The 16,714-nt window shown below is 37.9% G+C and overlaps 1 protein-coding gene across 1 annotated transcript; it reads left to right on the forward strand.

Moving 5' to 3' along the window:
* The first annotated feature begins 1,095 nt into the window (after positions 1-1,095).
* cdc14aa (cell division cycle 14Aa) lies at positions 1,096-16,124 on the forward strand. The gene is made up of 14 exons (XM_053330426.1): positions 1,096-1,144; positions 3,213-3,303; positions 10,030-10,105; positions 10,199-10,291; positions 10,397-10,476; positions 10,863-10,929; positions 11,341-11,403; positions 13,005-13,092; positions 13,195-13,425; positions 13,556-13,694; positions 14,790-15,000; positions 15,157-15,248; positions 15,800-15,934; positions 16,076-16,124. The coding sequence occupies exons 1-14, from the start codon at positions 1,099-1,101 to the stop codon at positions 16,122-16,124; spliced, it is 1,461 nt and encodes a 486-aa protein (XP_053186401.1). The 5' UTR covers positions 1,096-1,098.
* The last annotated feature ends 590 nt before the right edge of the window (positions 16,125-16,714 follow it).

Consider the following 16,714-nt stretch of genomic DNA (forward strand, 5'->3'; position numbering starts at 1 on the left):
TAGCAAGTGACTATATCATAGCGACTATCAAGTGGACAGTGTCAGGGTGTCAGTATCAGTGATGCTACAAATAAGTGACTTTTGATCACTAAGCAACCAAATACATGGTCTATATATTCACCATCTGAAGCACTTGTACAACAGTGTGATGTAAGTGCAGATTTAGTTGGCTCATGTGAAATTCACAGCTCAGCCGGTCAATCGGGGAGCTCAGACGTTTGGCACACAGAGGCTCTTGGCTCTGCACCCTTGGGTGACAGGAGCAAACTGGCATTCCTCAGACCAGAGGAGTCAATGTGCATAGTCTTATGATAATATATATTAGAATATGATGGAGGTGTAGCGGTGCTGTTGCATTCAAAGAACATACAGTCACGGTGGAAATAGGATTATAAATATGAGATTCTTTTTATAGAAGTATCAAAATGTATTATGTAAATGTACATTAGAGGAAATCAGGGATTACAGTCATAAACACTACAGGTACTGTTTTATCCATCAATGGGTCTGTCTCTACCAAGCTTAAGCAACGAGCCAATCTGTGTGTGTGTGTGTGTGTGTGTGTGTGTGTGTGTGTACAGCCTCAAACCGAGCATGTGCAGAGCAGGCAGATTAGCGCTCTCTGCGCGGCTTGGTGCGCGTTCTCGTCTCTCGCTGGAATATTCCGGGAAACGTTTTAATTTAGACATTGAATCATTTGTGTGTGTGGGGAGGGGGAAACTATTCGGTTTAAGCTGAGCAGCTCGGTTTTTCTGGGAGAGAGGTGTTGAATGAGTTGCGTTTTATTGGCCTTAGAGGACTTTTACGCGCGTGTTGATGGTGGACGTGGAGACAGAGACGCAACAATTTCCTAGATGAAGAGTTCGTGTGAGTTTATTTAGAGTTGGACGCTTTTAACTTCTCAGGTGGGATAGAAATACTGGATCTTATCATGATATTTTATACAAGAATCGTAATATTGTGGACGCATCTCAGGAGCCATCCTAACAGATAATCCAGAGAGAAAAACAAACCCTCTTCAGTTTGACACAGACTGGAACTTCATATTGAAAGGCTTCAAAAACAGAGACTCTTACAGGACTCACATTGATCAGTCCAATGGCAGATGAACATGAACAGTCCTGTGCGTCAGAAATTATCAAAGGTAAGTTACACATTCATTTATGGAATTTAATCATCAGTAGTGGAAGAAGTACTCAGGTTCTTTATTTAAGTAAAAGTATCAAAACAACAATGTAAAAATACTTCATTACAAGTAAAATACATGTATGACAACTACAGTAAAAGTACTGCAGTATTATGAGTGATGTAGTATGCAGTATTACAGTAAAAGTACTGCAGTATTATGAGTGATGTAGTATGCAGTATTACAGTAAAAGTACTGCAGTATTATGAGTGATGTAGTACGCAGTATTATAGTAAAAGTACTACAGTATTATGAGTGATGTAGTATGCAGTATTACAGTAAAAGTACTGCAGTATTATGAGTGATGTAGTATGCAGTATTAAAGTAAACATAGTGATATATTATTATATATGACATCATTAGATTATTAATAGTGAAGCATCAGTGTTAGAGCAGCATGTTACTGCTGGAGATGGAGCTTATTACCAATACAGTTAGCTAATTTAGTCCAAAGGGTCAGCAGATAAATGTGAGGGCTGGTGAGATGATTAATGGGAGAGGAAAGAAGAAAAACTAAGTTATGATACATAAATCTGTCCCCAAAAAGAAGTTTAGAGGTAAAAATCACTATTGATGGAGCTGTTAACAATTCATAGACATCTGAAATGTGAGCCTGACTACACACTGCTTTTTGGTTTCATCTTTAACAATGTGTTGTATTTTAAAAGCTTGTTATATTATCCATTGTGCCAAATCTTTATCTGAAAAGCACATGTAATAAATGGTTTATAATGCACTATGCTATAGTTGGAGGCAGGTGTAAAAAAGTATCTATTAAATAGTTGTATACTACTTATTAATGTTAGGTGGACTTAACATTATGGAGACCAGGAATATCACTGAAATACTTTGATACATTGATTTTGGTTTGTTCATTCTACAAAATAACTGAATACAACTCAGTCAGTATTGGTGCACTTTATGAGAAAGCACTCTTAATAGTGTTTGATACAGATATAAGCCATTACTAAGAACAAGGTTTGGGTTGCCAGGTTGTGATTTTATACACTGTTCTTAGGTTCCTCATATCCTCATTTATAAATGCTAATAAGTCATTATTAAAAGGTTTCACAACAATACAGTTATAAAAGGTATTATAGGTTTGATGCTCAGCAGATTGGGGGAGTTGGGAGAAAGCAAAAGTTGACCGTATTGAAGGCATGTAAATGATCTATAAAGCATTTATCAGCATTTATAAAGCACTTAATCACAACTTCTATGAGGTAGTTGTACCAGAGAGACCAGTGGTGTGATGTAACTAAGTACACTTATTCAAGCACTGAATGCTTATTGCACTTAATGCACATTTAATGCACTTTTACTTGAAATAGTGGTTCTATTTCATGCTAATGTATATTTCTGCTCTTTTCCAACAGTATATAAAAATAGTTAGATTATCTCCAACTCAACCAAACCAACAACAACTGAGGCTATTTTGAATTATGAGCATCTTTACCTTTTAGTTTTGTAATAATACTTGAATATTTTTACTGAAATAGCATTTATTAGAGGACGTTTTTAATTTTGCAGTATTTCTACTACAGTTTTGTGATTATTTATTATGTTATGTAATTGAGTATTACGTTTTGAAGTAATTCAATGAAATGAGGTTTGAGTAGTGCAGGATTAAGTTTGAAGTATTAAACAGGTTAAGTAACAGGCGTGAGTGTGGGTTTACTGCACACTCAGCTTCAGTGAGACTAAGAAAGGCTGTTGTAGAATTTTATCATTTCAATGTACAATCATTTGTAAATGTATGTTAGACATGTGAGTGCAGTTAGAGGTGTCATTATCAGGACTATTTGTCTATATAATCCAAATCATTCTGGGTTCATGTGTCCCTGACATGAACCCAAAACTGTCTGTTTACAGCTCCTCCAGCTGAACTCACAGCACCCATCAATAATGCAATGTTATCTGTCTACTTGTCCCTCTTTGTGTGTGTGTGTGTGTGTGTGTGTGTGTGTGTGTGTGTGTGTGTGTGTGTGTGTGTGTGTGTGTGTGTGTGTGTGTGTGTCTCCCACAGATCGGCTGTACTTTGCCACTCTACGTGTCAAACCGAAGAATACGGCCCACACACACTACTTCAGCACGGATGATGAGTTCATATATGAGAGGTATGTTCCTGTGATCAGCAGCTGGTCACCAGATGTTCTGCACATCTGGTGACAGAACAGTGTTCCAAGTAAACTTATATAGATTCTTGATCAGCAGATATCAACAGGTACTTTAAGCCAAGGTCATGCTGTATGGTCTGTAGTCACCTTCAGTGTTAATGATGCATTATGGATAAATATGGCCATTAGTTAAATGCACATACATTGATGTTAGTTTAACAAGTGCTCTATGCTTTTGTTAGAAATGAATCATGTTTTATATTTACTGTATCTTGCATGTTGTCAATTAATTCCATGTTTACATTACAATGTGTAGCAGTTGCTTCTATCCTCAACATTTACGTTTCTCCTCAGTAGTCATGACATGATAATATAATAATATATATATATAATAAGTGAAGCTAGAGGTTTAACACCAATCAAATCTCCCCAGTGATTAAAGGTGCACTGTGGAGTTTTCTCGTAAACAAACAAAAGTAGGGCTGCTACTATTGATTATTGTTATTATCTATTGTTATTATTCTTTTTTCAATTCATTAATTCATTGTTTGGTCCATAAAATGTCAAAAAATGGCCAAATCTGACATCTTCAAATCTGTAATTGAAGACAAAAACCCCAGAAAATATTCATATTAGAGAAACTGTAATCAGAGAATTTGGAGATTTTCTTCTTTTATAAATAGGCTCAAAATGATTAATCAGTGTTGTATTGTTGGCTATTACGCTGACAGTTAGCAACTAATTGATGAATGAAGTAATTGTAGCAGCTCTGAACAAACGTCACGTATAAATTGACCAAAATTCATTGTGTGTAACCTTGAGGTGTAACAAACCTGATGCATTTCCTTCATAAAACATTCACAAAAATGATTTTTAAAGTAAATCCTGCATCGTTTACATTCATGTTTAGTAGCTTCCTGTCTTCTTCACTGCACTCTGTGGTGTATTACAACCACCTGTAGATCATACTCATAGATCATTGTAGATCATACTCTACTAGAGTACTTCAACTTGACTCAGCTCACTGTAAAAAGGGTATTTTGAGTGTTGAGGGGTCAGTTGCCCTAATTATAGAGGAAATATTAGTGTGGACATGCAGATACTGTAGCTTTGGTTTTATTTGATGAACTATTGAAACTTCTGCTGCTACTCCAAAGCATTGGCCCTTAAAGGATTATTTTGATTATTCACTGTGTCTTTTCACACTACTCTGGATAATCCACATGTGTCACTGTTAACAGTTTTCATGAGGACTTCTTCAATACAAAGTAACTGAAATGAAAACCATTCATATTGAGGTCCATGGTTTATCCAGAGCACTGTTGAAACTGTCAAATATTCAGACATTTCTGATTTGATATCTCAAAACCTGGACGAATAAATAAAAAACATCAATTAACTGACCACTCAAATACAGTTTTAGTTAGTGGAACATTAGGAACCCAGCAGACACAAACATTATTCCTTATCATAGAGGATAGATATTGGAGAGTAGCACATGCAACATATCAGCCTAGATTGTGTATGTAGAGGTAGATCTTTAGTCTGGTTAACAACACAGAGCCAAGGAGCTTAAAGAACAAAGTGACTCCATGTGAGCATATAGGTCTTAGTAAATAAGTCATCAGCTGATTGAATAGAGAGCACAGCACCGTTGTGTCAGCACACACATGGAATAACTGAACAACACAATGTTCTGATATTTTAATAGAAGACTTTCTGTTCTGTGGTTATAAATAATGAATTCAGATGATTGGAGTTATGGTCAGGTCAGATTGCATGAGTTTAATGACATAATACATGTTATTTATACGTGTTTGGAGCATAGTTCAATGTAAGCGTTGACAGAAAGATGGTTGTTACTATAGTCTGTTCTTAATATCTAATACAGCCATTCTAACACAGCGCTAATATAATCTGTCACCTCCTACTTGAACCATGCGTACATTCATCTGAGAGCACGACCCAACAGATCATCATGCATATTAAATCAATGCTCCATATTAATACAGCTCGGAGCTATTTAGCTTTATAGGAACAAGGTCTAGCATATGAGAGCCTTACATCAGGGGAGGGCTGCTGCTCTCTGCATCAGTCAGATGAGTTGACCGTCTGCCAAATGAGGTCATCGCTGCTATAATAAAGTTGATTTATGTTGCACTTATCAATGTATATTGATCACAAAGTGCTTTATGAGGACAGAATGAGAGAAAAAAAGAAAAACATGCAACCAGCCTGCATATGCATATAAATAATATAAATACACACATTTGATTTCCATGTGCACAATCTGAATGTAAATGTAATGAACCCTCCTGTTGTCCTCCTGGGTCAAAATGGCCGCATCTCTTTTGACTGTTCCTTCTTTCCTTCCTTCCATCTTTCCTTCCTTCCTCCCTCTTTCTTTAATTGTTCTTTCATTCTTCCCCTCCTTCTCTCTTTCTTTGCTCCCTCTTCCTTCCATACGTCCTCTTTTCCTCCCTCCTTACTACTTTCCTTCCTTCCTTCCTTCCTTCCTTCCTTCCTTCCTTTCTTACTCCTTTCCTTCTTTCCTTCCTTTCTTCCTTCCTTCCTTCCTTCCTCCTCCCTTCCTCTTTTCCTTCCTTCCTTCCTTGCTTCCTCATTCCTTCCTTCTTTCTTTCCTCCCTTCCTCCTCTCTTCCTGCTTTCCTTCCTTCATTCCTTCCTCTCTCCTTCCTTCCTTCCTTACTCCCTTCCTTCCTTCCCTCCTACGTTCCTTCCTTCCTTCCTTCCTTCCTTCCTTCCTTCCTTCCTTCCTCATTCCTTCCTTCCTTCCTTCTTTCCTCCCTTCCTTCTCCCTTCCTGCTTTCCTTCCTTCCTCCTGTCCTTCCTTGACCTGAGGACAGCAGGAGGGTTAAAAGAGGTAATAAAAAGCCTTTTTAAGGGATTAAAGGATTTAAAAGAAGATGTGACTTTATTGGGCGTTGTGTTCCAGAGTTGAGCTCCTCTAACAGCAGAAGCTCTTTAGTCTTACTCATCAGTCCTGCCTGGTGACCTCACACTGCATGTAGGGACAACCTGGGAGTGATTAAACATGACCAAAACATTTGAGTCATGTGATCACTCTGGTGTCATCACCGCTGCTCTCTGCTATGACAGACTTAGTATTCACACCGCTGGTAATTACATTCTCTGCTATGACAGATTATCCAAAGCAACAAGGTTAGACTTTCCTTACCTGCTAAAAATAAAGAATGGGCGCTGCCTTAGTCATTCATTTTAATAGCATACTGCTTTTATTTATGTGAGGTATTTAAATGAATACACACTAGCAGGTAAGGTATTAATGCTTACATTCTATTCGGGGTTAAATTTGGCCCATTTTCACATTTGAGAGCTGTAAGAACACACTATAGAAAGAAGAAAGAAATGCGTTCTTTAGCCACACTTTTCTCTAATTGTGAGCCACAGTTTACAAAAATGGAAATAAAATGCACAATTGTTAATTTTTGTACAGTTGATACACATTTTTATATATGCAATTGTACAAGTTTGACCTGTTTATTTAAAAAAATTTAAATAACGCCCTCAAAAATCAGCATTCAAACATGTTGTATTCATCATATTCTATAAAAAGTTCTTCTGAATCATAAAATAGTGATTGTGAATGTCTTTTTTTCCATAAGATTACTCAAGCATCCTATACACATTTCTTCATTTAATGTGACACACAGTATAAAATGAAAAAAATAAATTAATACATTTTTTAATTTTTTCTGCAGCTGATACACATTATGTACAAATTTGACCTGAATCAGCAAATCAGATGACTCAAACAGAAGGATGAATCAAGCATTTATTAATGACTGATGGAGAATTTATGAATGTGAATTGGTGTAGAGACTAATTATGAGTCAGAATATGGGCAGCATGTAAAGGGTTAAACATCTTATGAGAGGAATAACCAGACTAAATGAGCTTTACAGTCAGTGCTCAGCGTGATGTGTCAACCTCAGACATGTTTAAGTACAGTAAGCCAAGGAAATAGCTCAGTCATACTTAATCTCACCTCTCTCATCCTTCTTTCTGTCATTCCTACATCTGTTCGTTTGAGTTCCAGCCTGTATAGGTGAAGCACTGAGCAGACAGAGGTTATGATCTCACTATAAGACGTAGGTCAAGATGAGCTCAGTGTCTGTGTCCTCGTGATGGGAAGGGGATTTAGGCCAAACTGTGGGTGACGTCAATTGGACTGGATCCTTCCAATCTACCGTTAGATGCAACTGTGAATTCAGCCATTTTCTTCTAAACACATTAAATAGGTCATAAATGTATTTCTAAAAAAAGGTGTAAAAAGCATTTCAACCATTTAGATTTGAATTGTGGAGTTAGGCTTCACAAACTGTTTCAACATTTCTGTGTTCAGGAGTTAATTAGTGGACAGGTCTGAAAATCACCGCCAGTTAGCCAGTTAGCTGAATTAGCCGCCGTGCTAGCCACCGAGTTAGCCACCGAGCTAGCCGCCGAGCTCGCAGCCGAGTTAGCCGCCGAGCTAGCAGCTGAGTTAGCAGCAGAAAGCTCTCAGACATAGCGTCCATGTTTCTGGTAGAGGTGATGACTTTGATTGACAGGTGACACTTGGTAGGGGGCGGGGTTTCAGCGAACTCGGCAGGCACTGCCACAGCATTTGGGAGCAGAGAAAGAGGCTGATTTTTACACTTTGAAGCATAATTTCATATATTTGGTGATTTTTTTAATCATTCAAATTTGGCAGGGTGGTTAACAACACACTTTTCTGTGGTATGTCAAATTCAGAACACATATTTATTCTTACTTTACACTGACTTTCCGTTTTAAGTAAAGCATGAGCATCATACAAACATTATGGGTCCTCCATGTGAAAGCATAGCACAGCTCACTGTTCACACGCTCCCAGTCCCAAAGTATGTGTGCTGATCTAAGCTCATTATGCAATCACGTTTGAAGGAGAGCTTAAATGTGCAGCTCAGTGCTGGAATTCATCTGAGATCAACAAATTCCAAAAAAGAAAATTAAAAAAAATGCATTTGATTTGCAGGAGAAGATCAGCAGGATTCAGAGTATGAGCATTTTGTTTAATGTAAGGTTAAAGTGCAGCGGGCAGCAGATGTGAAACAGTCCTCCATGTGATATTATAATATGTTTGCATGCCAGCTGTCGTGCAAAATCAGCTTATTTCAAATCATCGATGCAAGCGCAATCATACCATGTATGTCAGTAACACTGTGATATCAGTAGCTGGGGTAAGGATGGATATGAATATGTCTCTGTGGGCGAAAAAGCTGGACTGCTGCATTTTGGAAAAGTTCCAACCGAGGCCGAGATCTCTGGCTCCGGAGGCCGAAAATGGAATTATAATAATCCAAATGAGATGAGATCAAAACATGGATTATTTCTGCAGGTCATCAAACAATGAAAAAGGAGTCGTTCCAAAAAAGCAGGACTTTGACACAGAGGTCCAGGACCATGAACATAACCTGATTATAGATTTGGAGGCAATCAGCGACCCCCTCCTATGTATGTTTGTACTTTAGAACATGAATATTAAAGGATTTTATATGGAAGTGCTCCCAGCTAGTTTTATAACTGATCTATGAAGGGTGGGGGGAGATCATAGTCATAACATGAGAGCAAATGCTGCAAACTTTAAGATTGAATTTCCATTGCCATCCTGAAAGTGCCTTTTTTTAACCTAAGCACCCTGAGGCTCAGGCCAATCACATGTCCAGATGCCTGGGTTTCACCTTAGAGGGCAAACATGAAAGAGCAGCAGAGGTTCAACTTTCTCATTTTTATTCATGAACTCAGAATATGATGCATTTCCACTCATGTGTTTTTATTATTGAAGATAGAGGCTGAACAGTTTGACCCTAACAAACAGGATATGCAGGATCATTGCAGGGTGACTACAGGTCACTGCACTCTCATCATTATACGTCAAACTCAAAGCCTGTTTTAACAATCTTACTTGGAGCAGATTATCAGAGAACACTAGAGTCCTTTTGACTCTCTAAGACAAACCAGATGTATCTTGTGTTTATTGGCTCGGTTTCACTTGATTTTTTTTTTCTTTCATTAAATTAATTGTCTCAGGAATCTGTAGCATTATTTATTCATCCTATAGAAAAAAAACATTCAAAATCCCTATTTTATAGTCCAGAAGAACATTTGAAAGAATATGGTGAATACAACAACATGTTTGATATCAATATCAATCATATATAAAAGTGTGTATCAACTGCACAAAAAATATAAAAATGGTGCATTTCCATTTTTTGTATACTGTAGGTCACATGAGGAAATGTGCAACTAAAAGAAAGAAAGTGTACTGGGTGTTTTTACATTTTTACGTTTTTTACAATTTGACCCTGAATGACCCCAGTTTCATCTTTTACCTCAGTGACCTCAGCTTCACCCCGATTCATATAATAATAATAATCTGTAAATACACATCTTTTGTGTCAGTCATACATATTTTCAGTTCCATTTGACTACAGTAATTGCTCTATTATAACATTCAACAGTTGTACACATGTTTACTAGATTTCAACATTTGCATTGACAAACTCACACCAACAACCAACCAGCCACTTTCTTTCATATTCAAGATGGACATGTGTTAGAAAGTCTATACTTCTAAAAGTGATTTGCATATATTGTGGATGTATGTGATATGACCCCTATAGAATAAATGAACAGTGTGTGTCTGTCTGTGTGTGTGTTGCAGTTTCTATGCCGATTTCGGTCCTCTCAACCTGGCCATGCTCTACAGATACTGCTGCAAACTCAACAAGAAGCTCAAGGTAACAAAAACTGATCAGCTCTGCACTTCACACATACTTTCTATCATTCATTCAGTCTACAGTGTGAATCCTGACTTTCTTTCATGTCTTCAGTCCTTCACCATGTCTAGAAAGAAACTGGTTCACTACACCAGTTACGACCAGAAGAATAGAGCCAACGCTGCCGTTCTCATCGGTGCCTACGCTGTAAATATCTTTTTATTTGTCCATCTGTCATTCTGTTCATCCGTCTGTTTGTCTGTCTGTCCATCTGTCCGTTATTAATAATACAGCGTCACGTTTTTCATGTAGGTCATATATTTGAAAAGAAGTCCAGAAGAAGTCTACAGGACTCTGATCTCAGGGAACAACGTGGGCTACATGCCTTTCAGGTAAGCACACGCTACCTGAAATTTGCAACTATTTTGATAATTGATATAATCATTTAAAGCCTTTTTTAAGCAAAGGTTTAAAAATGTGAGCATTTGCTGCTGTTCTTGTCTTACATTACAGAAAATGTTATATCTTTGGGTTTAGGACAAAATAAGACATTTGATAACACCGTTGTGGACATTTTTCACAATTTTGATATTCAAGTAGACCAAAACGATTGATCAGTTTACCAAAAAAATGATCTGAAGATTAATCAATAATGAAAATAATCATTAGTTGGAGCCCTAAACTTGACATGTTCAGTCAAGTGTTTGTTGTCCGTTATACATCTGATGCCAATGTTTGTGTGTGTGTGTGTGTGTGTGTGTGTGTGTGTGTATCACAGGGATGCAGCAGCAGGAGAGAGCTCCTTCAACCTTACCATCCTCGACTGTCTACAAGGAATACGCAAGGTGAAGTACACACAGGTTCAGCTCAGTTGAAGTAGACTCAGTACTTCCTGTCTGAGGTACACACTGACTCTATCAGAGACCAGTGGAAAGTACGTTAGTTAAAATCCTGTTTTAGTTACATCATATTAAGGTGATGTAAGATTTGAACAGCATCTGGTAAACAGCTGTATGAAGGTCAGAGATTTTCACTATATTCTTAATCCTTCAGTCTTATGAGAGTTTACAGAGGTTATGATGAGAGACGTTGCATCACACTGTCAGATTTTATTGAGAGAGCTGACCTCAGTCAACTGTTCTGTCTCCTCCTCTTCTGTCCTCTTCTGTCCTCTCTCCTCCTCTTCTGTCCTCTTCTGTCCTCTTCTGTCCTCTTCTGTCCTCTCTCCTCCTCCTTTGTCCTCTTCTGTCCTCTAGGCTCTGCAGTACGGGTTTCTGGACTTTGAAAACTTTGGCGTTGAAGAATATGAACATTATGAGGTGAGTGCACACAGACACACAAGCTTTGAAATGAAAAGGATGATTATAAAATAACGCGACAGAGTAAATGACTAAATCACTGCATGAAAAGATAAAGGAGAGAAAAGATGAAGGGGCATTCTATTTTTGTTTTTCAAACCCTGTCTTATGTCTGTAATATTATTTTAGTGCTTCGATGTTACTTTTATAGAACATTAAGCATTAAAAACTCACGACTGATAATTGAATTATTCACACCCCCAGTATGTCATTCGTACAAACTTTGTGTTATGAATGTTATGATGAGATATGATGAGGTTATTTTCTCCAGCTGTAATAAGCTCCTCCACAGCCACAGATGTGTACAGTCATTCGTTCTAATTTACATCTGTTTTTTCTCTCTTATCCTTCTCGCCACATCGTGTAATCATCTTGTAATTATGTTGCCACCTTTTTGTGAAGTCATGTCTGGTTCTAGTGGTGGGAGAAGTATTCAAATTATTAACTTTAGTAAAAGCAATAATACTTCACTATAAGAACACTGTATTGCAAGTTCTGCATTCAAATGTGTACTAAAGTATAGAAATAGCAACAATTACAGCTAGTAGTGCTAGTTAGGCAAGACGGAGCACATTTGAACTACTTCACATACTGTAAGGTGGTTTAATCTATAACAATGTCTCATATATTATAAATTGATCATATGATTTGTACATCCAATCTTAATCTGACGCATAACTAGTGTCTATAGCTGTCAAATGAACATGGTGGAGTAATAAGTATAGTGGTCTATGGAGGCGCAGTAACATAAATAAAAGTGAGTTTATTGATCTTTTATTGCCAGTTATAGAAGCTTAAATATAACTTGAGGGTGAGTCTTGATCAAAATAACAAACCAAACAACCTTGAGTAGAAATAAAACCAAAATACTAAATAAATTACCCCCAAAAGGTTTAAATTTTAAAGCTAACACTCTAACAAAACAAAAAAAAAAACCCAGGAGAATAAGAATGGAACAAAAATGGCAGCTCTGCTCTGGATGTGAGCACATCCACTTATATTATGGGTGAATGTAACACTTCAGTAAAGTTCAAGTACATCAAAACTGTAGCACAATACTTGAAAATGTACTTCACTACAATTCAGTTTCCACCACTGACAGTTTCTTTGTTGTTATTGTGCACTGACAATGTTTGTTTTAAAGACATTGCATTCATTCTGATATATAATTGTAAATAACATTCACACATGAGAGGAATAAGAAGTCTGACTGTATGAATCTCTGCAGTTATTTTCTGCACTACTGAACACAAACACCAGGGGGTGCTGTTCATCCAGCACAGACACGACTAAAACTGTATTGCAGGTGGTACAAAGAGTAGAAAGATCATTCCAACATACATATCTTCTTACAGAATCATTCACTAAGTAGAATGATAGGAAGAGTGGTGTTCATTTGAATAAATACTAGTGCTGGTATGAAATTAATGCTCCAAATGCTTTTATTCATTAGCAGTAATAAAACCTGAGTATCAATTTTATGGTTATATTCTGATATTTGTAAATGTTACAGGTAGTCAGATGACCTCATTCACTGCATCTTCTTCTTCTTTGTGTTTCAGCGAGTAGAAAACGGGGATTTAAACTGGATCATTCCAGGGAAAATTCTGGCCTTCAGCAGCCCTCATCATCGCAGTAAAACAGAGAACGGTGAGTCAGGTGAAAGTCAAAAATGATGTCCAAAAGTAATATTTACTGACTATTGTCTGAATGCTATTAAATCATATGATCATCATGTGGCTTCTTCTTCAGGTTATCCTCTCCATGCAGCAGAGGCGTACTTTGCATACTTCCATCAGAATGATGTCACAGCCGTGGTGCGTCTGAACAGGAAGTTGTATGAGGGCAGGCGGTTCGAGGATGTAGGGATTGAGCATCATGACCTCTTCTTCCTGGACGGGACCACGCCCTCTGACCTCATCGTCAGGCGCTTCCTGCACGTGTGTGAGAGTACAGAAGGAGCTGTGGCTGTGCACTGTAAAGGTGAGGAGGGGGGTTTTTTTGTTTTGTTTTTCTTACAGTTAAATACAATATAATGTGACTGTCAGGAAGGTAGAAAGTCATACAAAGCTTTTCTACAATGTCTCCCATTAAATACTCCATACTATCATAGCTGGCCTGGGTCGTACTGGAACTCTGATTGGATGCTACCTGATGAAGCATTACCGCTTCACTGCAGCGGAAGCCATCGCTTGGATCAGAATCTGCAGGCCTGGATCCATCATTGGCCCCCAGCAGAACTTCTTAGAAGAGTGAGTAGTTGTGACTTGTTTGGCCCTTGGTAAAATTACTTTAAAGAGGATTTTGGATTGGTCACTTTTAGTTAATTAAGTTAAATATGAAGAAGGTATCAACCATAGCAAGGCATTAAATGTGGGTAGTAGTCTGACCCTACAGATAGCAATATTGTTCAGTCCGCTGCTCTCATTCATTTCAGCTGCTGCCATGAAATCTGGCATGGATTTTTTTTTTTCTATTTACAGCAGCACCAACATGTTTCATTTCCCACCTAACATCAATTCATGACAACAGATAAAACATAAAAACTGATGACAAAAATTCCTGTCAGCCTCAGTTGTAGTTTGAGATGAAGTTGAGGGTGACCGGTCATTTTATAAAATATTTTTCTTATGGTCAACAAAACCAACAAAAAGACCAAAATCAACAATGAATTGATCTACTAATAAGTATAATATGTGATAAATCTTATTCCTCTGTGTCATAGAGCTTCATTGTTGTCCATAAACTAATAAAAACACATCATTGAGTCACACTGTTGCACAACATGTTCCTTCATTACCAAGAACACACACACACACACACACTACGTCCTGCTGCTGTAAATACTCGGGCATCAAATGTAGATTCATCCACCGCTTAAAATAGTCCCCAACAAATAACTATTTCTTTCTATTAACATTTTTTTATTGTTTAATTTATTTATATTTTCTAAACTTTTTTTATCATTCTCATTTTTTCTTGTCTTGTTTTTGTTGAGTCATCATTTTTATTCCTAGTCTTATTATCAACTATGAAGCACTTTGAACTACATTAACATATATGAAAGGTGCTATTTAAATAAAGTTAAGAGATTGATTGATTGATTACTGATATTTTTAAGACATGAAAATATATATTTATGAGCTGTTTTTAAACATTAACATTGTCCATAGGAACCAATTGGCTTAGTGCTGACAGCCACAAACATGGTAGAGAGATGGACTCACACACGTTGTTGGTTGGTTCTATGCAGTCACTTTTATCATTTTTATTTGTTCCGTGTGTGTGTGTGTGTGTGTGTGTGTGTGTGTGTGTGTGTGTGTGTGTGTGTGTGTGTGTGTGTGTAGGAAACAGCACAGTTTGTGGGTGCAGGGTGATGTCCATCGCTCCAAACAGAAGCTGGTCCAGCAGAGACAGAGCCGGCGGCAGCAGCTGCAGCAGATGCAGCAGCAGCAGCAGCCTCACACCTCTGAACAAGAAACTATGTCCCGTCTACTGTCCAGCATGGATGACCTGTCAATCAACACCACCCTCTACAAATCATACAGCATGGATGAGGTGAGGGGCGTTATCATTGCTCCTTTAGACTGAGGATTACAATATCTTAAATCATCAATAGACATTTTGTTTAATTATGTTTTGTATAATATAAAACAGTTTGAATCATGTATTCATTCAGGAGCTGAAACAAGTCTTTATCTGTGTGTACATTAGAATAACTGTAGGGAAGCCAGTTTAACTCAGGGAGACCACCTGAGAGCGCTGAAAGGGAACCGCGCTCCTAGATCTGCCTCATCCTCCTCAAGGTACACTACACTGTGTGTGCTTGTGTGTGTGTGTGCATGTGTGTGTGTTTGTGTTAATCACATTGCAGGCAGAAAACATGGTTTATGATGTGAAATGATGGGTGACATGATAAAGAAGCTTCCTGGGTTACATTAATCTCAAGTATTTAGCATTGACTTAAAGGTGCAGTATGTAGAATTTAGTGGCATCTGAAATGGAATATAATATTCATAGCTATGTTTTAATCACCTCAAAATAAGAATTGTGTTTTTCTTACCTTAGAATGAGCCCTTTATATCTACAAAGGGAGCGGGTCCTCTTCAACAGAGGCCACCATGTTTCTACAGTAGCCCAGAATGGACAAACCAAACACTGCCTCTAGAGAAGGCCTTTTGTATTTTTTCCGAGTTTTGGATCCACCGTAGGTTCTCTTTCATACATGGAAGGGGAAGGACAGTGGTATTCAGGTGGTTGTAATCACCAATCGATAGATGTCACTAAATCCCACACACTGCACTGCACACATACACATTTGTAATTATCTGATGATGTGTTTGTGTGTCTTAATCAGATTGAACTTGTCCAAGGCTTCTCACTGCTCCATCCCCCCTCCCCCTAAGTCCTCCAAGGTCCCCCTCTCCTTCTCCTCCTCCTCTTCTAAGAAGCTGATACGAAGCTCTTCCTCCTCAGCCATGCAGATCAGGAGGTGAGTCTCCACGTTTGTAACCACTTTTCAAATACAGAAGACCTTAAGATTAATTCTCATGTCTCATAATTAAACAAATTCTTCTCTCTCTCTCTCTCTCTCTCACTCTCTCTTTCTCTCTTGTCTTTGTCTCTCTTCCAGTCCGTTCAGCCTCAGTCTGTTCACTAACAGGCCTGCTGTCATTCACTGACCTGACTTCACAGTTTCCAATCTGCTGACAAGCTGAGTCAAGCTGACCAGCTTCTCTACTGACATGCTGTGGTTGTCTAGGCCTTAAACATTTTGTCAACCTTGACAAATGTTTGAATGATCTGTCTGACATGGTAGCTTCACTGTTAATGCAGGGAATCACAGGATCAGTCATCTCACGTAGAGTCATCTCAAAGTTTCTGAAACACTTATTATGCAGACAGTTAAAGGGCTTTATGGATCATTGGTCACCTTAACCGACATGTGCTTCAAGTACTGGCATCAAAAAGTAATTTCCATGTCTCCAGTACATTATAACCAGATGCTGTTATGTAATTATAGATAATTAACATGATTTTTAACACGAGAAAATGAAACGTTGTAGCAGCTGTAACACTGAATGACATAATATTTAAATGAACAGGACACACAAAAGCAGAGGTTTGTGTGATTCAAACAGAGCACTGAAATTACATGTGTCCTCAACAATCATTGGCTCATTCATCAACATAATATGACACTGTTTCCTCCCAGCACAATTCTTTCCTCTGATTTGTATTTAATGAATCATTAATGGAAAAACCCTCAAAG

This window comes from Scomber japonicus, chromosome 12 (genome assembly GCF_027409825.1).
Source record: "Scomber japonicus isolate fScoJap1 chromosome 12, fScoJap1.pri, whole genome shotgun sequence".
NCBI classification, from domain to species: Eukaryota; Metazoa; Chordata; class Actinopteri; order Scombriformes; family Scombridae; genus Scomber; species Scomber japonicus.